At 39.6% G+C, this 25040-nt stretch overlaps 1 protein-coding gene and 1 long non-coding RNA gene across 5 annotated transcripts; one reads left to right on the top strand and one right to left on the bottom strand.

Annotated features, from left to right (window-relative positions):
* Positions 1-1038: 1038 nt before the first annotated feature.
* DYNLT2B (dynein light chain Tctex-type 2B) lies at positions 1039-22006 on the bottom strand. Of its 4 annotated transcripts, none has more exons than XM_019923276.3 (6): positions 21868-22006; positions 18935-19068; positions 12824-12893; positions 7366-7423; positions 4240-4303; positions 1039-1185 (listed from the first exon to the last, which is right to left on the bottom strand). In XM_019923276.3, exons 1-5 carry the CDS (start codon positions 21990-21992, stop codon positions 4274-4276), a joined length of 417 nt encoding a protein of 138 aa, XP_019778835.1. In that variant the 5' UTR covers positions 21993-22006; the 3' UTR covers positions 1039-1185; positions 4240-4273. The 4 variants fall into 4 exon arrangements, with proteins under 4 accessions (XP_019778835.1, XP_019778834.1, XP_073660187.1 ...); XM_073804087.1 differs by lacking the exon at positions 1039-1185 and adding an exon at positions 3349-3367; XM_019923275.3 differs by lacking the exon at positions 7366-7423.
* Positions 22007-22091: 85 nt separating this feature from the next.
* Positions 22092-24957, top strand: LOC141278578 (uncharacterized). The gene is made up of 2 exons (XR_012331485.1): positions 22092-22231; positions 22845-24957. It is a non-coding gene; the product is annotated as an uncharacterized lncRNA (long non-coding RNA).
* The last annotated feature ends 83 nt before the right edge of the window (positions 24958-25040 follow it).

Here is a 25040-nt window from a genome sequence, read left to right as displayed (position 1 = left end):
GGAGTGTAAGTGGTGAGAGAGGACATCCTTCCCTTTTTCTTGATCTTAAAGGAAATGCTTCCAATAATTCACTATGAAAAATGATATACAGAGTTATTCAGATCTGCTTCTTGAAACAAGTTTGATCCTAAACATGGGCTAAGTGCTTGACCCAGACATCCAGGGCTCAGCAGGATCAACATAGTCTCTGAGCCTCTTGCTCTGATTCCAACAGTATGATCACATCGCCCTCCATACAGGGCCTTTCACGTTGTAGTTGATGGAGCAGTTGGTGTCCTACCTGAACTCCACGTGTATGTGTATGCACTGTACCTGCAAGAGCCTGTCCTACCCAGAACCTCACCAGCTTGATGGCCTACAGACAACTCTGTCCATGATGGCGTCTTGGCAATGATTAGGTTGAAACCATCTGAGAGGATCTTAGGACACTGCATATTGACCTAAGGAGCATCTTGACATGTGGAGAGTAAACTCCAACCTTTTTTGACAAAACTGTCTTTAAGAAACTGGAGTTTTCCAATTTCCTTAAGTTCTTTTCCTATAATTGCTGTAAGGTGATATTAATATTTCCTATATGGGAATTCACTGTAGTTATGTTTGATTAATAATATATTATTTGATATTCCTCATTTCCAAAAAAATGTAGGATAAAAAACTTTATGCACAAATAAACTGATCTCAGTGTTATTTATAATAGTGAAAAATTAGAAATAATCAGTCCCTCAATAAGGACATGGCAAAAATAACCAATGGTGTATAACCTAATGGAATAAGTACAACTATTAAAGTATGCTAGTGAAAACTGCGATCAAATAAAATGGCAAAAAAATTGCATATGACATTATGAGAAGTGAAAAATCAGGTTACAAAATTGTATACATGATTTTTTTAACCCTGCAAAAAAAAAAAAAACACCACTGGTTATGTTTGAACAATTGAATTATGAATTTTCCCTACTTTTTTCTCTACCTTCCAAATGTAATAACATGTTATAAAGAAATCAAAACATTAAACTATAAGGCCTAAAACTCAACAGACTCCGTTGCCAAACTGCCAACTTTATTTTGTCAAGATATTTAACAATATAAAAAACTTCATATTTCTTCATGGTCATATCTTTTTCCAGCTTTCAAAGATTCAATAGTAGAAACAGCCAAATGCCGCTACAACACAGAATAAACTGTCCTAAAAAAACAAACAAAACAGAAAACAAACAAACAAATCCAGAATGTTAGTACTAATGAAGGACTAAAGGCAGCAGGGACGTGAAATTAACATCTCAGATCTTTGCCAATTTTCAATCATGAAGACTCTTTCCCTTCTTTAAGAAACAGGTTTTCCAGAGTAAAATTATAAATTTGCTTGCCTCGGGGTAGCTACAAAATTGCTTGCTAAAGGGTAGGATGAGTAAAGAATTATATTTTTTGAATGAAGAAATAAAATGCAAACTAATGTACTTTATGTAACGTTTATTCATAAAACAAGTATTCCTGTTTTTCCTGATTTATCAAAGAAATAATATAATTAAAATGCTTTGAGTTTCTTGGAGTAAATGCATTACCCAACCCAAGGATATTATAGTTTCACAAATAACGAAAATACAGCACCTTGTCATAAATTCTGGATAAGGACAAATGATATCTGGTTGTTTGTTCTTAATTGATAAAATTCATTTGTCCATCTTTTTTTTTTTTTTTTTGCGGTACGCGGGCCTCTCACTGTTGTGGCCTCTCCCATTGCGGAGCACAGGCTCTGGACGCGCAGGCTCAGCAGCCATGGCTCATGGGCCCAGCCGCTCTGTGGCATGTATGATCTTCCCAGACCGGGGCATGAACCTGTGTCCCCTGCATCGGCAGGCGGACTCTCAACCAGTGCACCGCCAGGGAAGCCCCCATTTGTCCATCTTTTATCTCAGAATCTCAAAATGTACTCCAGATCCTAGTTAAATTTGTTAAAACACTTTTTAGGTACTTATTACAGGAGTTCCACCTGCCTCAGCAACTCCTAACTCACCAGCCTCACCTCCAGCCTGGCAATGATGGGAGAAAATATGAGTTCAAGTACCCGATTATTAACCAAAAGCAAATTCCGTGGTTAACCCAGTTCCCTGGCTTCTTGGAAGGGATTACTGTAAGCTGTGTTCTCAAACAGTGCTATCTGTGGTGAGGGACCTATTTTTTTGTTTGTTTTAATTGCCAATCCCTTATGAACTGATACTTTCATAAAGTACAATAGAAATTAATAACTAAGAAAATGAAATGAAAAAAGAAACATACAAGTATAACCAAAACTTATTAGATTCAATGAACATAAAATTACTTTGTCAAATTCCATGAGCGTTTCTAAACCCTTACACATAATTTATGTACTTATCTTATTGAAGACCTATAACAAACAGTTCATTGACTGGCACTGGTCTGTGGACCCCACTTTGACTGGCACTGTTCTTACAATGCCACCCAGAGTTCTCCATCAGGACTGAGCCCTGGTTATCCACAGCAATTATCAGCTCAATAGTATATGCTTTTCTCTCCCCTCTCTCATTTCCTCATATTCTATTGGGCCTTCCTGGGATCTTCTCCCAAATAAAGTACTTTAAGTTCTAAAAAATTAAGCCTAAATAAACACTCAACAAACTGAACTAAAGATACAGTAGACTAAGTCAGCAACCTAGACCAGGTTTTCAAAAATTATTTTTAGACAGCGCCCCAACTAATCCTGTATTCTAAAACCTGATCCTGATAATCTTTAAAGCAGCCACAACTACTGAAGTCCGCATGCCTAGAGCCCGTGCTCTGCAACAAGAGAAGCCACCGCAATGAGAGGCCCACGCACTGCAACGAAGAGTAGCCCCCTCTCACCGCAACTAGAGAAAGCCCGCGCACAGCAACGGAGACCCAATGCAGCCAAAAATACAATAAATAAATAAAAATATAAATAAATTTATTTAAAAATATATATATATAGGCCACTACAGAAGCTGGCACATAATAGGAGCTCAGAATTATTTGTTGAATGAATGAACTGTATTATATAAGGACTCAGAAATATGCAGTTTTAACTCCAAAAAGCAGGAAAAACCACTACCTGAGCTTTATTTACCCTTCCCCTAGAAAGCTGATAAATGAAGATTTACATAGTACTTCCCACTGTTCAGCCTTTGATCCCTAGGGCAGTTGAGCATAAAATAAAACTTTGGTAGGACCATCGAATTTTAGAGCCAAAAGGTACCTTAAGATCATCTACACAAGAAGCTTCCATACCTGGCAGTAAGTATAATCATGTGGAGAAGTTTTTTAAAAATTCAGAGTCACTGATCCAACCCCTGGCTTGTTTGATCAGAATCTATTGAGCAGAGCCTTGGCATCTGTATTTTAAACAAGTTCCTCAAATTATTCTTAGGCAGCCACAGCCAGTCTTTAGCAAAATCTAGTACAGCTTCCTAGTGTTACTGATACAACCACAGAAAAGTTCAATGACTTACCTAAAGTCATTTAATTAGAAAGTTACAGAGCTAGAAATGGAACCTCTCTTCTAATTCACCCAATCTAGTTCTTTCCCACTCTACTGTACTTTAATTCTGACTCTACTAATTCACAACCTGGGAGCATTTGGATAGAAGGTGGGAATATTTCTGGAAGTAAGTATAAAATAACAACATATGATTAAAATACATGACATTCATGTCAATAACATACCAATGTTTAAATGAAACCTCTTTTTAAAAATTCCTCTTTTGTTTAGTTTTGAGAAATAGCTTTAAGATAAAGTAATTAATTTTATTACTGAAAGAAAAATCACCTTTGCTCATGGAATCCCTGCCACCCAAATTTCTTTGCAGCTTAGCAAACGGCTATATGTCTATTAGCACCAAATAAATAATACACGATTTCCACATCCAAACTTGTGAAGAGTTACATCATAAAGTATCCTTGCCTATAAGCAGCACTCTATGTTTCTGCTTTAATAACACAAACGAACAGTAAAATCATCTTATCCAGAAGAAGTCTCAGACAAATGTCTAAAACTAAAGTGTCCTCAGGGACTTCCCTGGCAGTCCACTGCAGGAGGCACGGGTTCAATCCCTGGTTGGGGAACTAAGATCCCACATGCCGTGTAGCACGGCCAAAAAAAATAAATAAATAAAGTGTCCTCACATCTTAACAAATAGTAAGTGATTTGATTTGGAATGCCCACGTGACCTTGAGAAAGGAAAAAAAGGGTTCCAAATAGGCTTACATTCATGAAAACATCATGAGTACAGTTGTCAGCGTCAGCATCCCAGAAACAGCGAGCAGCCATGCTAAAAAGTCAAAGAATAGAGTATTATCAACAATATAACAAGGATCTGAACTATATATATCTGCCACAAGCAAAAGTTTTCCTTGATACATTCTTATACATCAGTGCTTCCAAACCTTTTCACAGAATGAGATGACATACAGAAAATCATATTTGTACAGCAGAGTATACTGGGTAAACTAGAAGGGACTAGAGTCATAGATGAGGCTGCTTGCAGCTGGAGGTGACCAGCCCAGGGGTCTAGCAGCCTCAGACTCTGATGGCTGCCTGATGGCCTAAGTCACTGGTAGTCTGGGTGGGAAGCTCTGTTATAGATTATTTCAGGTAAGATATCTATGTATGACTTTTAGAGGAAATAATACCTAAGACTTATGGCTAAAATGGGCTCAATTCCTGCACAATAATATGAGAAGGTAGGTCTAGAAAGGATCCAACAAATTATTTAGCCCAACCTGATCATTTTAGAGAGTCACAGAAAACAAAGGGGCAAACTCTGAACTAGAATTCAATCTTCTAACTAATTCTAAATCCAGTATTATCTCTAGAGGATGCTATACGACCTCTAAGTTGTAAAATTAGCCATTCTCCTCTCCCCAGTTCTTGGATAAGAAAAAATGTCAGTAAAAATAAAAGCCTATTTAAAAGTGGAAACAACTTAAATACCCAGAAGTATTGGATTGGTAAACAAAATTAAGGTATTTCTTAGCAATGAAATTCTATGCAGCCATTAAAGGTATTTTTTACAAAAAAAAAAACTTTAAGAACATGAAAAGATGTTCACAATAAAATGTTAAGTTTAAAAAGTAATTTTAAATTTTTTTAAATTAAATGTATGTATATGATTCATCATTAACATTTATTGAGCACTTACTTTGTGCCCCACTGGTCTAAGAGCTTTACATGTATTAACTCAATCCTATGAGAAAGGCATTATTATTATATCCATTTAATAATCATGGAAACTGAGAGTCAGAGAAATTAAGTAAACTTGTCCAAGGTCATTTATGTAGTAAGTGACAAAGCTTGGCTTTGAATCTAGGTGGTTCAGCCTCAAGTCTGTAGAGAAAGTTATATATACACCATGCTATATTGGTTTAATTTTAAAAGACTTTTTTTTCAGTTTTACATAGAAGAGCTCCCCCCAGCCTAATATTTCACACATTTTTAAATCAAAAAAGTTCCACCTATTTCCAAACTGTAACAGTATGAAATAAAATTAATCTACTTAACTGATCAGTCAACAAGTATTTATTTAGCAAGTACCGTTTGTCCAGAAAGAATAAAATCCGCTTTGTCCTCAAACAATTCTCAGCTTAAATAGGTGAAAAAAAATTAATACACACCAAAAGAATAAGATAATGTATTGCTGGTGCTGATTTATAGACTATTAGGATTAAAAGGGATTATAATGTCTATCTAGATCAAGCCTTCAAGTCCAAGATGCACAATAGTTGAATTAAATCTGTAGAAGTGCTAAAGAATTTTAGAGAATTTAGAGCGGAGAAAAAGCCAAAGAAGATTTCACGAAGGAAGTAGTGCTTAAGCTGAGCAGAACCAAGTGAAAGCATGAATACAAAAATGTGTTTAGTAAGTATTTGTTGAGTATTATATACGAGCAAAGTGCTAGGTGCAAATGATACAAAGATGCATAAAATACAGTCTTTGCTTTCAAATTGTGGTCTCTTTACACAATTTCCCAATAAAAGGAACCAGAGCTCCTTGGAGAAATGACCAATTCTAGGGCCATGGCTGTAAATGTACAAGATAAACCTGGGACACTTGGGTCATATCAAAACCCTGGGCTATATCAAAAAGAATTTTAACCACTGCACCACCAAAACCCCTGGTGGTGCAGTGGTTAAGACTCTGCACTCCCAATGCAGGGGGCCTGGGTTCGATCCCTGGTCAGGGAACTAGATCCCACATGCATGCTGCAACTAAGAGTTCGCATGCCACAACTAAGGAGGCCACCTGCCACGAATGAGACCCAGCGAACCAAATAAATATTTTTTAGAAAAGAATGTTATATTTAAAAATATACATACACACATTTATGTGTATATATATTTTTTTAACACATATGTGTATATATATTTATATTGATAAAGTTATGTCAAAAGACTTAGAAGAAATACGATGGAACACTTTGTAGCAGGCCAATGCTCCCACCAAGTCAATTAGAAAAAAAGAATAAAATGAATCAGAGAGCTGCTGAAGCAAATAGGACTAGGGGAGCCAAAATTCCAGAGAAAGGTTAACCACATGAGGTAAGTTGATATTCTGCAGCAAAGTTCTCCCTGGGGCATTTGCCAGCTCTGGGCACAGAGCTAGAGGCTGAGAGCCTGGGCTTCGCCCAGGTACAGGACCAATTACTAAGGGAAAAAGAAACCAGCAGGACTGCTGGCAGTCTTGCAGGGCTGGGTGGGATAAAATTGGAGGCTTGAGGGACCAAGATCCATGTTTAAAAGGAGAGAGTAGAACTGAGCCGGTCACATAGTAGGTTTCCTCTCAAGACATGTGCTGAATTCTGAAACTGCATAAGCAGGAACCTAAAAAGCTATATGTGGTAGACAAAATAATGGCCCCCCCCACCAAATATGTCTATGTCCTAAACCCCAGAACCTGTGAATATATTACATGGCAAAAATGGTTTTACAGATGTGTAACTAAGGATCTTCAGATGGGGAGATTATCCAGGTGGGCTCAATGTAATCACAAGCGTCCTTATAAAAGAAAGAGGGAGGCAGGAAGGTCAGAATCAAGAGATATCTGAAGATGCAATGCTGTTGGCTTTGAAGATGGAGGAAGGGTTTATGAGCTGAGGAATGCAGGTAGCCTCTAGAAGATGTAACAGGCAAGGGAATGGACTCTCCCCCAGAGCCTCCAGAAGGAATACAGTCCTGCCAACACCTTGATTTTAGCTCTACAAAACCCATTCTGAATTTATGATCTCCAGAACTGTAAAATAATATATTTTTGCTTTTTAAGGAAACTATTCATTAAAAAATAAGCCTCTGAAATGAAGAATAGTTTAATCCCGAGGAAAGGACTAAAAGTCAGTACCTGCTGAGGCTGGGGTTCCAATGAACACTCCAAGTTCTTCGTTGAAAGATCTGAAGGGCTATGTTCAAGACAGAAGGGTGAGCTAAAGATAGAGACTTATCAAATCAGCAACCCAACCTCAACTCAGCTCAGTATCTGATTGGATTACGGTAAGTAGCCCATATTCTACCTGAATTACAAAGGAAAGGGTTAAACTTCTCTGGAGGAAAATAATATTATCTGGAAGTTTTACAGGTTTTTTTTTAACACAATGTCCAGGACTCAAACTAGGCATGCCAAGAGACAGAGCCATATGGAAGATTAACAAGACAAAAAAATAGTCAAAGGAAACAGACTCACATGTGATCCAGTTACTAGGGTAAGCACTGTTATGACCAAAATGCAAAAAAGGAGGAGAGAGGGAGGACGGAGAACATAGATAAAAAATAAAGAATTTCATTATACAATTAGAATATACAAAAAACAATTATTATGAAAAAAGAATTAAATGGGAATTCTAGACCTGAAAAATATAATAACAAATTAGGAATTCAGTTGGTGGGTTTAATAGCAGATTAGACACAATGGAAAAGAGGATTAGTGAACTGAAGGACAGGTCAATAGAAAAATATCCAAACTGAAGCACAGAGAGAAAAAACAAAAATTCAGAAAAGAGCATCATAAATTACAGTAAAAAGATCTAAATACTTGTTATTGGAGTCCATAAAGGATAGCAGAGAGCAAATGAAGCACAGGTAATATTTTAAAAGATAATAGCCACATATATAGCACCCAGATCTTAGTTTCTAATGCCACTCTGCCATACAATGAACCAAGGCTCCTTAGAGAAATGGCTGATTCTAGGGCTGGGGCAGAGAATGGATAAGGTGGGGCATCTTATAGTGCCAGTAAATAAGGTTGTGCTCAAAAAACCCACAATAGTAGGGTATGTGAAAGGGACCCAGTAGTCAGCTGAAAGAGCTCTCAATGGCCAAAGCTGGAAAAATTTGAGCAACAAAATAAATAAAGTAGTACTGGATTATAATCCAAATTATAAAAATCCATAGTCCATACTGAAATAAATAAATGACTGAATAAATAAATAAATGAGAGAGAACAGACAAATCTCTTATGCTGAAAAATTCCGAGTAATTTATGTAGACACTCTGCCCTCGAGGAGGTGGAGCATAACTCCTTGCTCCTTAAGTGTGGGCTGCACATAGTGATTTCTTTGTAAAAAGTACAGTATGGAAAGGGGAAGAAAGGAGTAACTTTATAGTGAAAAACCTGACAAATACTACTCAGGCAGGGATCAAGGTTAACATCAACAGTAATATGTAATGTTGACAGTATGTACCCTGAAATGAATGATATAATGAGAACAGCACTTTACCTCTGTGATCTTCCTCCCGAAAACCTATAATCCCAAACTAATCATGAGCAGACAAATCCCATTTGAGGCATATTCTACAAAATACCTAACCAGTACTTCTCAAAACTGTCAAGGTCATCAAAACCAAGGAATGTCTGAGAAACTGTCATAGCCAAGAGAAGACTAAAGAGACATGTAATGTGGTATCCTAGATAGGATCCTAGAACAGAAAAGGGACATTAGGTGAAAACTAAAGAAATCCCAATAAAGTATGAACTTTAGTTAATAATAATGCATCAATATTGGTTCATTAATTGTGACAAATGTTCCATACTAATAGAAGATGTTAATAATAGAAGAAAATGGATGTGAAGTAGTTAAGAACTCTGTACTATCTCTGCAACTTTTCTGTAAATCTAAATTATTCTAAAAGATTTATTTAAAAAAAAGAAACAAAGATAATGGTTAAGACTTTTCCCAATCTGATACAAAACAGATTCAAGAGCCCACAAATTCAAAATGCCCTGAGAACCCCAAGTAGAATAAGTACAAAGAAAACCATATATCATCATAGTCAAAAGGCAATGAGAAAAACATTTTAAAGTGGCTAGGAAAAAAGACACATCACCTCCAAAGGAACAATAATAAGACTTAGAGCTGATTTCTCAACAGAACCAACTGAAATCAGAGGACAATGTAATCACTTCTTTAAAGTACTGAAAATGGAAAGGCATATATGCTTTCCTTCTATCTCTTTCCCTTAAGGAATGTAAATAAATGTAGTATTGAGCCATCTTCGACCATGCAGATGAGGACACAGCAGAGCAAGACAGGAGGGCCTATATCCTTGACAGCAGGGAAGCACCTCACCAGGCTGGGACTCCTATCTGGTGTGTTTTGAGAAGAGAAATAAAGCGTCTGTGTTTTTTCAAAAACAAAACAAAACAAGGAATGAAGGAAGGGAAGGAAGGAAAGGGAAGGGAGGGGAGGGGAGGGGAAGAAGAAGCTACCAATGGCCAAAGATGGGACAATTTGAGCTTCAGTGAAGATACTAACTGCAATTGATTTAAACACATCACATATATTTAAAACCATGGGTTCATGGATAGAAAAAAAACTCACTGGTAACCTTGGGAGGATGCTAGGGAACCAATTCATTACTCTGAAAATAGGTAAATTTATCCCTCCTTTCCTATACAAACTGTATCTCATTGTAATGAAACAAATGAAAAAAAAAAAAGTCATTCTTTTTCTTTTTTTTTGCGGTACGCGGGCCTCTCACTGCTGTGGCCTCTCCCGTTGCGGAGCACAGGCTCCGGACGCGCAGGCTCAGCGGCCATGGCTCACGGGCCCAGCCACTCCACGGCATGTGGGATCTTCCTGGACCAGGGCACGAACCCGCGTCTCCTGCATCGTCAAGCGGACTCTCAACCACTGTGCCACCACGAAAGCGCAAGAAAGTCATTCTTAATAGAAGAATTCCAGCTTATAAATAAAGAACAATGATAGAAGATCACTATCTTGTAACCTGTGATGAATAATGGATCTAGGACAGATGCTAAAATCATTAATGGTAAAGCTGATAGGGAACTTTATAATAGATGGATCTATCCAACAACATCTGAACTCCATGATCAATCTTAACAATAAATATAGGAACAGCCAGACATTTTTGTGCCTCCTGATAAGATGCAATAGAATGTATACTAAACACCTATGTACTATTCTTGCCCAAAACTCAAATCTATCACTGATTAAGACTAGATCTGGGCTTCCCTGGTGGCGCAGTGGTTGAGAGTCTGCCTGCCGATGCAGGGAACACGGGTTCGTGCCCCGGTCTGGGAAGATTCCACATGCCGCGGAGCGGCTAGGCCCGTGAGCCATGGCCGCTGAGCCTGCGCGTCTGGAGCCTGTGCTCCGCAACGGGAGAGGCCACAACAGTGAGAGGTCCGCGTACCACATTAAAAAAAAAAAAAAAAAAAGGCTAGATCTAACTACTTATTTACAAGAAATACAGGAGCTAGAAGACGTACTAAACAGTACCATGGGGATACAATCCTCAAATACCAGAATGTAGGAAACTCTACAAGACAAACAACCTAATTTCCTCAACAAATAAATGGCAAGGTTAAAAAAAAGGGGGGTGAGGGAGAAGAAGTAAAATGACAGACTAAAAGAAACTTAAGAGACATATTAACCAAATGCAATGCATGGACTTTGTCTGTATCCTGACCTGAACAAACTGTAAAAAAAAATTCACATACACACGCACAAAAACACACATATACATACATGCACATGTATATATGAGACAACTGGGAATAATTAAAAGCTAACTGAATGTTTTATAATATTAAGGATTTTCAATATTTACATGTGATATTTTATTATGTTGAAAAGGGCCCTTATATTTTAGAGATATATACTGTTGTATTTACAGATTAAATGATATGATGACTAGAACTTGCTTCAAGATAAACTGGTGGGGTCAGGGAGATTAGATGGAGGTATAAATTGAAACAACATGGGTGTGTGTTAACAACCTTAAAGATAAGTAATAGACATATGGGAGTTCCTTAGTCCATGTACTTTTTCATATGCCTAAAATTTTAGATGATAAAAGTTTTAAAAGGAAGTGGGGAAGGCCTTATATGCCATGCTTTAGAGTTTAACCTGATCACATTGAACAAAGTCAGTCAGGACAAGTTTGAGGAGTTCATACTATACACGATTTGAAATAAACTCTATAGAGTTTATGAAAAGGAGGTGAGGGTGTACTTCTGGGAGACTGGTCTGCTGTGTAAATTGCAGAGGAGAGAGATCAGAGTCTGGAAGTGCTGATAAAGGGCTGCTAAGCAACCCTGGCATCCAGGTTACAGTGCGTGCAATGAGAGAGAGTAATGGCTACATAAGATAAAAGAGAGTTCCACACTTTGAAGCCTGAGTCAATGGAATCTTGGTAATAAGGCAGGAGACAGAGAAATGAAAATGAGAGGCTTATTTGAGGAGAGGAAGGGGAAAGAAATATGCAACTCTATTTGAACATATTGACTCTGAGATGACAGAAGAGTAAAGTATTTCTTAGTTTCTCTGTGGTGAAGAACTCTACTGAAGCCTTTTGACCGAATGGTAGAGGGCACCATGGTGAAGAGTACTGTGCGAGGAGTCAGAAGCCTGGGCTCTATTAGTGAGCCTGACGCCAGCCAGATCTAGAATTTTGGCCAAATCATGCTGAACCTCATAAGTGTCATCATAAAATAAGGGGACTGGACACCAGAAAGAATCTGCATTCTCTTCCCAAGCTAACATTCTATAGTGAAAATTCTCAGTGATAGTATCTACAAGGTATTTTTTTAATTCATCCAGCAAATATTTTCATACTTTCTTATAAAATACTGGACTAGGCACTGTTTACAAAGGGAAACAGGAGATTAACACTTGGGCACAGGAAAAGACAGGAAATACAGATTTTGAACTTGCCAATACAGGAATGATGGTTTGAGGTAATGAGAATGAATGAGCTCATTGAAAAAGCACACAGAAGAGCAGAAGAATAAGAACTGAGCCTTGAAGAAAGCTCACAGCTGGGGATGTAGGGGAGAAAGAGGAACCAGTTTAGGAGAGAATAATCAGTTAGAAAAACAGAAGAGAAACAAGTTACACAAGTGACATCAGGGCCAAAAAAACCAGAGTGAATTTTAAAAAACAGAAGCCCAGGCCAATAACAACAGCTATGAAAATTGTCACTCAGACAACTTTAAAAATATTAATTTAGGAGAATGGTAGGACCAAAAACCAGGCAACAAGGAATATGGGAGGAAACATATATACATAATCCTACACTCTCTTTGGGAGCATACATACATAAACCCTGAAAGACGTACTAGCCTACAGATACTATGAGAAGTGAATTACCCCATGGAGTCCACCCAGACTGTCAACCTCGCTGCTCAGTACCAGGATCTCTTCAGTTCATAGCTGCATTTTATTATACCGTCCATTCCTCTCACTCTTGCAAAGACACTATCTTACTGGATTGCTGAGAAGATGAACACCCAATAAGAAATATATAAAAATAAAAACAAGAAGGAAAAACCAACTACTCACAATACACCTTCCCCTCTTTGTTCTCCAATCACTACTTGCACCACCATTTTATATCGGTCAAATCCCATTTCTGGAAAGAAAAAATAAGAAAGTTATCTATAAGCAAATATATGGTAAAATTACTTAATGAAGGCAAATTTGCCTAGAAATGAACATAAGCATTCAGTCTACAAGCACTTACTGAGTATGATTATAAGCTTAGGAGTCAGACTTAAGGACAAATTCTAACCATAAGCTTAGTAAGTGTGTAACTTTAGACGAGTTATTTAACGTTTTAGTTTAAATCTCCCTCAACTGTTAAATGGGAATATCACTACCTTCCTCCTGGGCGTGTTGTGAGGAAGTGGGTAGAGACAAGCTGCCTCCTGTCTCTACCCATTTCTCTTCCATAGTAGACTCTCAGTAGGTCTTAGCTTCCTTCCTTTCTCCCCTACTCTAAGTCAGGAAATGAGCTAGGCCCTCAAGATACAGAGATAAATAAGATGCTCTTCTTGCCTTAAAGAACTCATAGTAGTTGGGAAGGCAAACATGGAAAATAAAATGAAAATGCAATGTAGTAATAATTCAAAGAGAGGCATGTATAAGGTACATTAGGAGCACAGAGCTGGATGGCTCCTCCCTTTGACTGGGCAACAGGGAAGGGATGACCAGAAAAGACTTCTTGGAGGATACGATAAGTGAGCTGAGTCCTGAAAGACGAGTGAGAATTTACCAGATGGACAATGTTTCTCCATTCTATGGAGGGGGATAGCATATGCAAAGACATAGAGCATGGGATCTTTAGAAAACTGCAAGCTGTTCCGTAAGATAGAAAATAAACCATAAGATTCTGGAGAACACTGGTATGGCCTAGGACAACTCAGCTGCTTCCCCCAAAACTATACTGCTGAAACAGCAAAATCGTGAAAATTCTCCCCAACAACAAACCTGGGGGACAGAAAACTGAATGGGCATCTTTATCTTCCCCCCTTTCTGACCAAGGAATAGGGGAAACAGTGAAGAAGAAAAAAGTGAAACAGGCAAAGTTGAGACAGAGCCAACCCCTTTTTTTAAAAAAATAATCTTTCTCTTAATTTAGTCTTATTTCGTTTTTTTATATATATAAATATATTTATTTTATTTATTTATTTTTGGCTGTGTTGGGTCTTCATTGCTGTGCATGGCATTTCTCTAGTTGTGGTGAGTGGGGGCTACTCTTTGTTGTGGTGTGCGGGTTTCTCATTGCGGTGGCTTCTCTTGTTGCAGAGCACGGGCTCTACGCGCATGGGCTTCGGTAGTTGTGGCACACGGGCTCAGTAGTTGTGGCTCGCGGGCTCTAGAGCGCAGGATCAGTAGTTGTGGCGCACAGGCTTAGTTGCTCTGTGGCATGTGGGAACTTCCCAGACCAGGGCTCGAACCCGTGTCCCCTGCATTGGCAGGCAGATTCCTAACCACTGTACCACCAGGGAGGTCCCAGAGCCAACTCTTTTTGATGAAAGTAAAAGCTCCAGGATTATACAGTAAATTAGGCAAACAATCTGAACACTTATAGGAACCCTTCCATTGTGGGACATGAACCCTAATGCAGTATACTTAAAATCTCAGAAGGAGACAGAGCCCAAGTTATTTTTAAAAAACAATGCGCACAGCTCAGCTGAGCTTCCTCCTTTCTCTACCCATTCCTCTTCCTCCTTTTCTCATACCCATGCTTTAGAAATGTGGCTAGAATATTAAATGCTCATCACTTAAAACACAGTTCTGAGGGAAAAATAAAATAGTCTTAGACACCATAAAACTCCTAGAAGACAGCATAGGCAAAACATTCTCCGACAGAAATCATACCAATGCTTTCTTAGGTCAGTCTCCCAAGGCAATAGAAATAAAAACAAAAATAAACAAATGGGAGCTAATCAAACTTACATGCTTTTGCATAGCAAAGGAAACCATAAAAAAAACAAAAAGAAACATACGGAATGGGAGAAAATATTTGCAAATGATGTGACAGACTAGGGCTTAATCTCCAAAATATACAAACAGCTCATACAGCTCAACAACAAAAAAACAAATAACCCAACTGAAAAATGGGCAGAACACCTTAATACAGACAGACATACAGATGGCCAGTAGGCACATGAAAAGATGTTCAACGTCACTAATTATTAGAGAAATGTAAGTCAAAGCTACAATGGGGTACCACCTCACACCCGTCAGAATGGCCATCATTAAAAAGTCTACAAATAACAAATGCTGGAGAGGGTGTGGAGAAAGGAGAACCCTCCTGCTCTGTTGGTGGGAATGTAAGTTGGTGCAGCCACTATGGAAAACAGTATGGAGGGTCCTCAGAAAACTAAAAATAGAATTACCATATGATCCAGCAACCCCACTCCTGGGAATATATCTGGACAAAACTATAATTCAAAAGGATACATGCACCCCATGTTCATAGCAGCACTGTTCACAATAGCCAAAACATGGAAACAACCTAAATGTCCATCAACAGATGAATGTATAAAGAAGATGTCGTACATATATACAATGGAATACTACTCAGCCATAAAAAAGAATGAAATAATGCCATTTACAGCAATATGGATGCAACTAGAATTTATCATACTAAGTGAAGTAAGTCAGAAAGAGAAAGGGAAATACCATATAATATCACTTATATGTGGAATCTAAAATATGGCACAAATGAACCTATCTACAAAACAGAAAGAGACTCATAGACATAGAGGACAGACTTGTGGTTGCCAAGGGGGAGGGAGGGAGGGAGAGGGATGGACTGGGAATTTGGGGCTGGTAGATGCAAACTATTATATATAGAATGGGTAAACAACAAGGTCCTACTGTATAGCACAGGGAACTATATTCAATATCCTGTGATAAACCATAATGGAAAATAATATTAAAAAAAGTATGCCTCTATGTGTATAACTGAGTCACTTTGCTGTACTGCAGAGATTGCCACAACATTGTAAATCAATTACACTTCAATAAAAAAAATTAATAAAATAAAATAGTCTTAGATACACTGGGAGGAGAGTGAAAAAAAAAATTCACCCACACCACATCAGAACAAAATTAAAAGAAGCTGAATGGCAATATGCAAAGGTACAACAGCAAAAACAAACCAAAGAATAACAAGAAAAGAAACGTACTGCTTAAAAGACCAAAAAACTCAACCTAGGAGATAATATAAATCAAGGAACAAAGAGAAATTCCTCACAACTGATTCATAATATAGAAAAACATAAGCCCACAAATTCAGTAAAATAAGAACTCAATCAGATTACAAAACAACAGAAAGATGAAAGGGGAGATTAAAGGCCTAGGAAACAAACTGAATACTCATATGATATTAGTGCAGAGCTAATCAATTAAAAATGGCAAGAGAGGGGCTTCCCTGGTGGCGCAGTGGTTAAGAATCTGCCTGCCAAAGCAGGGGACATGGGTTCGAGACCTAGTCCCGGAAGTTCCCACATGCCACGGAGCAACTAAGCCCGTGTGCCACAATTACTGAGCCTGTGCTCTACCTCGCGAGCCACAACTACTGAAGCCTGCATGCCTAGAGCCCGTGCTCCGCAACAAGAGAAGCCACCACAATGAGAGGCCCACGCACCACAACGAAGAGTAGCCCCCTCTCACTGCAACTAGAGAAAAACCCACGCACAGCAACGAAGACCCAATGCAGCCAAAAAATAAATAAATAATTTTTTTTAAAAATGGCAAGAGACAAGACAGACACAAATGAAAACAAATACTGACAAGGTGATCACAAGTATATGTCAAAGAAAAAGGAAGAGATTACAGCAAAGATAATAGATGTGGAAGACAGAGATGATTCAACGCATCAATATTTGGTGTCCTAAGGTAGATAATCTAACAAATGGAACCGGAAATGTACTCAGAGATACAAGAAAATTTCCTTGATATGGAAAAAATAAAATCTGCAGATTAACAGACATAAAATGCTCAATACCAAGCCATACCCTAGAAAAACTACTGAGCATCAAGGTTAGGGACAGGATTCTTTCTGCAGAGAACGTCAGACTGGCCTCAGATTTCTCCACAGTAACATTCAATGCAAGAAGACAGTGAAGCAACATCCACAAAATTCTCAAAAAATAATTAACTCAAAATATTATATTCATCCAAAATATATTCTCGTTTAAAGGCATTCTCAAACATGAAAGAATCCAGGGAATACAGCATTTCTGAGCCCTCCCTGAAAAAATTTACAATAAAATCTCATCAGGTAAGAATTGAACCAGAAAAAAGAACTCAGCAATGGAAATAGCATGGTGAAAGGACTAAATAGTGGGCAATCATTCCATTTAAATATAGAATGAATGCTGTAACACTGTGGGAAACAGTCTATAGTATACCATTGTTTTTAAAGTATTTATCTGTATATATGCATAGAAAAGAGGACTGGTATGATGGTCACGTAATATTAATGATTCTTCTTGGGTGGGGGCATTAGGAGTGATTTTTCTAATTTTAATTATTTTTCTACACTTTTTTTTTATAACAAGCATGTATTTTTTTTTTTTTTTTTTGCTGTACGTAGGCCTCTCACTGTTGTGGCCTCTCCCGTTGCGGAGCACAGGCTCCGGACGCACAGGCTCATCGGCCATGGCTCACGGGCCCAGCCACCCCGCGGCACGTGGGATCTTCCCGGACCGGGGCACGAACCCGTGTCCCCTGCATCGGCAGGCGGACTCTCAACCACTGCGCCACCAGGGAAGCCCACAAGCATGTATTTTTTTACAATAATTTAATAGTGAATTTCATTAAAAATCTGAAAACAAAAATGCTAATATACTAAAGTTAATTTGGATGATGGAAAGAGAATTGCTATTTTATTCTTAGTATTTTTCTATATTTTTTATTTCTAAAAATTAAAACATATTAATAGGGCTTCCCTGGTGGCGCAGTGGTTGAGAGTCCGCCTGCCGATGCAGGGGACACGGGTTCGTGCCCCGGTTCGGGAAGATCCCACATGCCGCGGAGCGGCTGGGTCCGTGAGCCATGGCCGCTGAGCCTGCGCGTCCGGAGCCTGTGCTCCACAACGGGAGAGGCCACAACAGGGAGAGGCCCGCGTACCGCAAAAAAAACAAAAAAAAACCAAAAAAAAAACAGAAAAACACTTTATGTGTATTGTCCAGGTTTATTACAATGAAAATGTATTATGATTACAAAGACATTTCTTCCCTCCAAAAAAAATCTTTAGAAAAGAGTAAATAGGGAGTTCCCTGGTGGCCTAGTGGTTAGGATTCCGGGCTTTCACTGACGTGGCCCAGGTTCAATTCCTGGTTGGGGAACTGAGATCCCGCAAGCCGCGTGGTGCAGCCAAAAAAATTAAATTAAATTAAATTTTTAAAGGGTAGATAGAAGGGACTTTTCAGATTGTATAACACTATTAACAAAAGAGACTGAGAGAGGTAGAAAGACAAAGAACAGGGAGGAAAAGCACAAGATCTGCTCTGCAGATGTAGAGTGAAGCAGGAGTGGAGTGCTGAGTGGGGCAAGTAGTTAAGGATTTGGCAGGAGAGATGCCCTGAGGTCAGACTGTGAGGGTACTGATGGGAGGCTGAGGACTTGTTATCTTGGTAGAAAAAACAACCAAAAATTATGGGGGAAAGGAGCCCCTGTATTTTCTGGTCTTTCTGCATACTGGGAATTCTTGGATAGTAGTTCGGTACAACTAGGTATTTCACACCTTTGCTCTTTCCCACCATCTACAAAAACCTACATGAGTAAAAGTTACCAAATAATTGAGATGACTAGACAGTGAAGAAAAATGTGTGTTTAATAGAATCCACAGTTATGTTCCTTATTTAAAAATAAAGAAGGAGGGGGCTTCCCTGGTGGCACAGTGGTTGAGAGTCCGCCTGCCGATGCAGGGGACGCGGGTTCGTGCCCCGGTCCGGGAAGATCCCACATGCACATGAGCCATGGCCACTGAGCCTGCGCGTCCGGAGCCTGTGCTCCGCAACGGGAGAGGCCACAGCAGTGAGAGGCCCTCGTACCGCAAAAAAAAAATAAATAAATAAAAAAAATAAAGAAGGAGGCAAATGAGTAAAATTGGATGTTTGAAGGGAACGAGTCATTTCCAATTACCACCATTACCTTTTAATTTATCTTTAATATTTTCTGATAAACGTTTTGTGAGCTGAGGCATTTCTTCTGGAGAGTATTCAGCATTTGCCAGTTCCTCCTTGAGCACAGCATGGATACAGTCTCTAACCACAGAGGGTCTGAACCTAAAAGAAACAGTTTGAAACATCCAGTTGGTAATTCCAAAACCCTAATTTACCTTCGCAGCTTAACTTCCCCCAGTTTTTTGTCATGACAACCATTTATTCCTTCTTTTTCATATTTTTATTATAAAAGTAATAAAAACAAATTAAGAAAACAAGTCATAGTGCAAACCTGTATCTCCAGCCTCTCCCTTGAACTTCAGACCACATATTCCCACCCATATTCCATCCAGATGTCTAGTAGGCAACTTAAATTTAATACATCCAACACTGAGCTTCTGATCATCTCCTCTCCCCAAAACAAGGTCCTCATCTCAGTCAATGGTAACTCCATTCTTCCAACTGCTCAAGCCAAAAACCCTGGTGTCAGTTTTGTTGCCTTTCTCTCTCACAGCCCTCATCCCATTCATGAGCAAATCTTATCAGTTCTACCTTCAAAATAATCTAAAATTCAATCACACTCACCACCCCACTACCACCACCTTGCTCCAAGCTACCACTACTTCTTTCCTGGAATACAATGGCCTCCTAACAAGTCTCTCTGTCTCTGCCTTTGTCACAAAATCCTGTTCTCAACATAGCAACTAGGCTGGTGCTATTAAATACATGTCAGATCATGACACTCCTCCGTTCAAAATACCCCAAATATTTCCCACCTCACTCAGAGTAAAAGCAACATTCTGTTATTGCAAGGTCCCATATGATCTACCCTACCAAACTCGTTGACTTTGTTTTCTACTACTTTGTCCCTAGTTCTCTCCACTCAGGCCACACTGGCCTTCCCTATGTTGTTTGACCACACCAGGCATGGAAACCTCAGTGCTTCTGCAGTTGCTGTTAACCTCTGCCTGAAATTCAATTCCTCTCCTTATATGCATAGCTCCTTCCTTTCTTTCAAGTCTTTATTCAAAAGTCACTTTCCCTAGCCACCCTCTCTAAAACTTCAAACCACCCTCCTACCACTTTATATCTCCCTTCCCGGTACTTATTACTATCTGATACACTATATGGTTCACTTAGGCATTTATCTTGTTTGTTGTCCTTCTACCCAGCTAGAACACAAGCTCCAAAGAGCAGAGATTTTTATCTGTTTTGTTCACTGTTATATCCCCATTCCTAGGACACTATCCAGCACATAGTAGACAATATTTTTTGAAGAAATTAATTACTGAATAAATGAAGACAGAGAAAAAATTCTCCCCTCATTTCACCACCCTAACAATACTATTAGCATTTTAGTTGTATTTATTACATATTACAACACTAGGTTCCTTTATCTGGGCTATATATATATATATATATATATATATATATTTAATATTTATTTATTTATTTATTTTATTTGGCTGTGCGGGGTCTTAGTTGTGGCACATGGGATCTTTGTTGCTGCATACGGGATCTTTAGTTGTGGCATGCGGGATCTAGTTCCCTGACCAGGGATGGAACCCGGGCGCCCTGAATTTGGAGCGCAGAGTCTTAACCGCTGGATCACCAGGGAAGCCCCTGGGCTGTATATTCTATCAGTTGATTTGTCTATCATGTGCCAAGTTACCAGAATGTTTTAAGTTTTGAGTTTATAATGTGGTTTGGTAGTACTAGCGGCCCCTTATTTCTTTTTAACTGTATTCTCTTTAGTCTCTTGCTTGCTTATTCTCACAGGTGAACTTTAGAATCATGGACAAATTTCTAGGATTTGATCTGTTCAAAATGTGGTCTTCCTATTAACAAACATACTATATCTGGCTCTTCCCTTAAGCCTTTTCCACTCTCAGTAAAATGCTAAAAGTTTTCTTCAAACGAGTCACAAATAATCTCATAGAGCTATTCCTACATAACATATATTTGTTGTTAATCTTGTTCTGTTTTACAACAGAAATACAGGTGAATGGCATTCTATGTATTTAGAATCTTTTACCAAGATAACTGAACATATTTTTTTAATGTCCCTTCTACCCACCATAAAACTGCTACATGAAATTTTTTATCACATTATAACTAAAGTTCCTGGGTTCTAGTATTTGCCAAGCATTTGATTCAGGAATCTAGTTTCAAAAAACAGAGGAAGGAAAAAAAAAAAAAAAAACCAGAGGAAGGGCTTCGGAAAGTCATTCTTTTAATTATTTTTTTTAATCTTGTGAAAATGAAGTTAGTGATGGATCCTACAGCCCTAACTGACTGTCCTCTGCAGGAGACGTTGTGCCTTAATTCTGGGAAGGTATTAGGGTGGCAGGCCAAAAGCCTCCAGATACTACTTGGGTAAGACTGTACACATACAGGTCTCGCGCCCTGAAGAAGAGTAAGCGCTTTCTGGCACACGTATGCACACAGTAACCCTCGAAACAGGGCTGAATGGCATTCGATGCAAGCCGCTTGTTTTCTGCCATGCAACTATCTCAATTCCTCTGTGCCCACATTCTGGATCTCCTAGAGTCAACCATCCATACTGTGCTTGTCTAAGGGACTACCTCCCGGCGCGTTAACCCTGCAACCGCAGGTCTGGTCCTCTGCTGCGCCCTGCAGCTGGGAGCCCAAGGAGAACAGCGCCCCACCCTCTCCCGCCCAGTCCTTCCTTCCCCGGTCCTGTCCCTTCCTCCATCGCCTGTTCCCCCGCAAAACCCGGCCTCCTCTCCGGCCCGCCCCTCTGTCTCTAGCCCCGCCCCTCTCTCCCGCCCCACCCCGCCCCGCCCCACCCCGCCTGTCACCCGCGGGTTCCTTCGGGACGCCCCGGCTATCAGGCAAGCTCTGCCTGCAGGAAGCATCAATCACGCAGGTCGGCCACGCCGCAATGCGTCTGCTACCCGCCTTTGCTGGAAAATGGGCCGCAGAATATAGGTATTCTCGGACTCTCCAGCGTTCTTCTCAGTCTCAGGTAACCCTTCGACCGCAGAGAAGGACGTGCGCTTTGAGAAGGGTGCGGCGACCGACATGGCCTAAGCTCCTTGGCCCCGTATTTCTCCCGAAGAAGGCTTAGCTCTCGGCGCCACGGAGCTGGGAAATGGTCGCCAGGGCGACAGCGCCACCTTTGACCCTATGTGCGGCGGCTGCGCGCTCTGCGCTGTGCGACCCGCCCTTCTTGTCGTGCTCGCACTGCCCTACCCGCGCCTGCGCGCCGGATGCTGGACCAGAACCGGCGGAGCTGCAGTGACCATAACTTCGGCAAAGACTGGTTTGTTTCTGTTCCGTTTACAAAGCACTTAAACACGCGTCAGCTCTTATTAACCGCGCTGCAATCTTAGAAAGTGACACAGAACCTGAGGCCCATAGAGGCCCAAGGATACACAGCTAGTAAGCAGCCGGTGAAACTGAGCTGGACTCTGGGGTGAGGGGTGGGGGGCGGTCCAGTGACAGATCCTGTGAACTTGGCTTCTTGCTTGTGAAAAAAGCTTTAGTCTCCTAGGCCTTTCCGAGTTCTAAAGACAAGACTCTAAGCAGTTAATGTTTCGAAAAATGGAAAATCAGTCAAGCAAGAAAAGTAATAATAAACAATAGGTCAGCCATAAAAAGAGTTACAGGATTCCTATCTTCTCCTTGAGGGATATAGGTAACCTTCTGATGCACATTCTTTTTTTTTTTTTGATGGTTGTACAACATTATGATTGTATTTATACCCTTGAACTGTACACTTAAAAGTGGTTAAGATGAAAATTTTTGTTACGTGTATTTTACCACAAATAAAATTGGGGGGAAAAGTACCTAAGGTGATTGATAACCTTTGACTCCAGCTAAGAAAACATTGCCCTCATCCACTGCTGATGCACATTCTTAAATTGTTTTCACAGAAACCAGGACCCCCACCAGATGGAAACTGCTGACTGCAAATGCTAGACCATAGACTGGCTGGAGCCAGAGATTCGATGATTGAGATTCCTGAAACTTCACCCAGTTACCTCACCACTAACCAATCAGAAGAATGTCCAGGAGCTGATCACACACCCTGGGACCCTCACCCTTAATGTTGCACTGAAAGCCATTGGGGAATATGAGTCTTTTGAACACTAGCTCCCCATCCTCCTTGTTTGTCACCCTGCAATAAACGCTGTACTTTCCTTCACCACAACCCAGCATCAGTAGATTAGCATTCCGCAATATTGGCAGAATCGAGCAGTTGCAAAAAGAGACCATATGGCTCTCAAAGTCTGAAATATTATTTGGCCAGGCAAAACTATTAAAAAAAAAAAAAGATAACTAAGTGAAAAAATATATAATCTGGGCCTTTACAGAAAAAGTTTGTGGTGTACTGATCTAATCCATAATTGCCAACCTGCAGTTCCCCCAGCCTCACCACACTCCTGCTCCAGGGCAAAAGTCAGGAAGGAGCAAACTTAGGATGCATTTCCTGCTTATGAGCACCAGTCCTGGTCCTATTTTAGAAAGCTGTATTATCCTGCCAGCTTCAAAAACTAAGAAGAAATTCCCCCAATATGCATCCTGAACAAAGATCCCAAAACAGGAGAGAGGGAGGTGCTCTGCTTTCCACATTTCACAATGAAGGAGCTGTGGCATCACAGTTCTCCACCCACAGCATCCTGTGTCTCCCCTTTTGAGCTTCTATTTCCTCTGATGGAAAAACGCTTCCTTCCCTCTTTGCTGGGCTAACCATTTCAAGAATCAGTTCAGACATGACTGATGCCTCCCTTCATCTCTCACAGATCCTCTCCTTAGAGGTTCCTGGTTCCTTCAAGCTCTCATTACATCCTGGCTTGACCTCTAACATGGTCCCTACCATATGACATTCAAATTATTAGTAGATGAGTTTCCCTAACATGACCATGAGCTCTTCAAGGACAGGGCAGGGCCCAAGGGCAAGGACCATGTCTCAGTCATTTTTGAATTCACAGCATGCATGGCAGTGCTGAGCACACAGTGGGCACTCAGTATATACCACTTATTGAACGGCACTGAACACTGGTGGATTAGTCAGCTCAGGCTGCCATAACAAAATACCACAGACTGGCTGCTGGCTGCTGTGTGGTTTAAACAATGGAAATTTATTTTCTGGAGGCTAGAAATCCAAGACCGAGGTGCCAACAAGGTTGGTTTCTACTGAGGCCTCTCTCCTTGGCTTGCAGATGGCTACCTTCTGGCTGTGTCTTCACATGGCCTTTTCCTCTGGGCTCTCATGGGGAGACAGATCTGGTATATCATCCACTTTCTTTTTCCCCACATCTCTTTAGCATATACTAAATTCTCACAAATATTTATTTCTATCTCTGAGCTCCCTAGTCTGATGCATAAATTTGTCCATTTAGTGTACCGCACTGTTTGAATTATTGTAGTTTTATATTAGCTTTTAATATCTAGTAGAGTTAGTCCCACCTCACTGCCTTCTTCAGAAATTTCCTGGCTGTCCAAGCTTGTTCATTTTTCATGTGAACTTTAAAACCAGCTTATTCCATATCCTCTTCCACCAAATCTTGGTGATTTTATTCATCATGTTAAATTTATAGATTAGTTTAAGGGCATTTATATCTTATGATCCAAGTTCATGGCATGCCTTTATATTTGTTCAAGTTTATTTTTTATCCTTTAGTAATATTTTAGTTTTCTTCAATAAGTATTTCACATTCTTGTTTTGTTGGTAACTAGGTTTTTTCTTTTTTTCCTTTTTTGTTTCTAATGTAAATGGGAGTTCCCCATCTGCATACCTGTTAACTGCTTGTTGTTTGTATACATGAAGATTTTTGATTCTGTACATTTATTTTGTACCCAGACATTGTATGAAATTCTCTTATTGTTTGTAATATAATTTATTTGGGTGCTCTAGATGTGTAATCATATTGTCTGAATATAATGATAACTTTACCTTCTTTCCTATTTTATATCTGTTAATTTCCTTTTGAATACTTGCTTGGGCTAATACCTCAAGAACAATATTAAATGATAGTGACAATAGTGAGTGTCATCATCTTATTTGCAACCTTAATGAGATTGTTTCTAGTATTCCTTCATTAAGCATGATGCTGACTTTTGAGTTG

The sequence above is a fragment of the Tursiops truncatus genome, chromosome 4 (assembly GCF_011762595.2).
Source record: "Tursiops truncatus isolate mTurTru1 chromosome 4, mTurTru1.mat.Y, whole genome shotgun sequence".
NCBI lineage: Eukaryota > Metazoa > Chordata > Mammalia > Artiodactyla > Delphinidae > Tursiops > Tursiops truncatus.
The sequence above is the reverse complement of the archived record's forward strand: the minus strand, read 5'-3'. Positions and strand labels throughout refer to the sequence as shown.

Coding starts and splice junctions, on each gene's coding strand:
- DYNLT2B (XM_073804086.1), bottom strand. CDS start 21,992: ATGTCGGTCGCCGCACCCTTCTCAAAGCGCACGTCCTTCTCTGCGGTC. Junction 12,894..18,934: donor TATTAAAGATAAATTAAAAG/GTAATGGTGGTA, acceptor TTTTCTTTCCAG/AAATGGGATTTGACCGATAT. Junction 4,304..12,823: donor CAAAGAGGGGAAGGTGTATT/GTGAGTAGTTGG, acceptor TTGACTTTTTAG/CATGGCTGCTCGCTGTTTCT.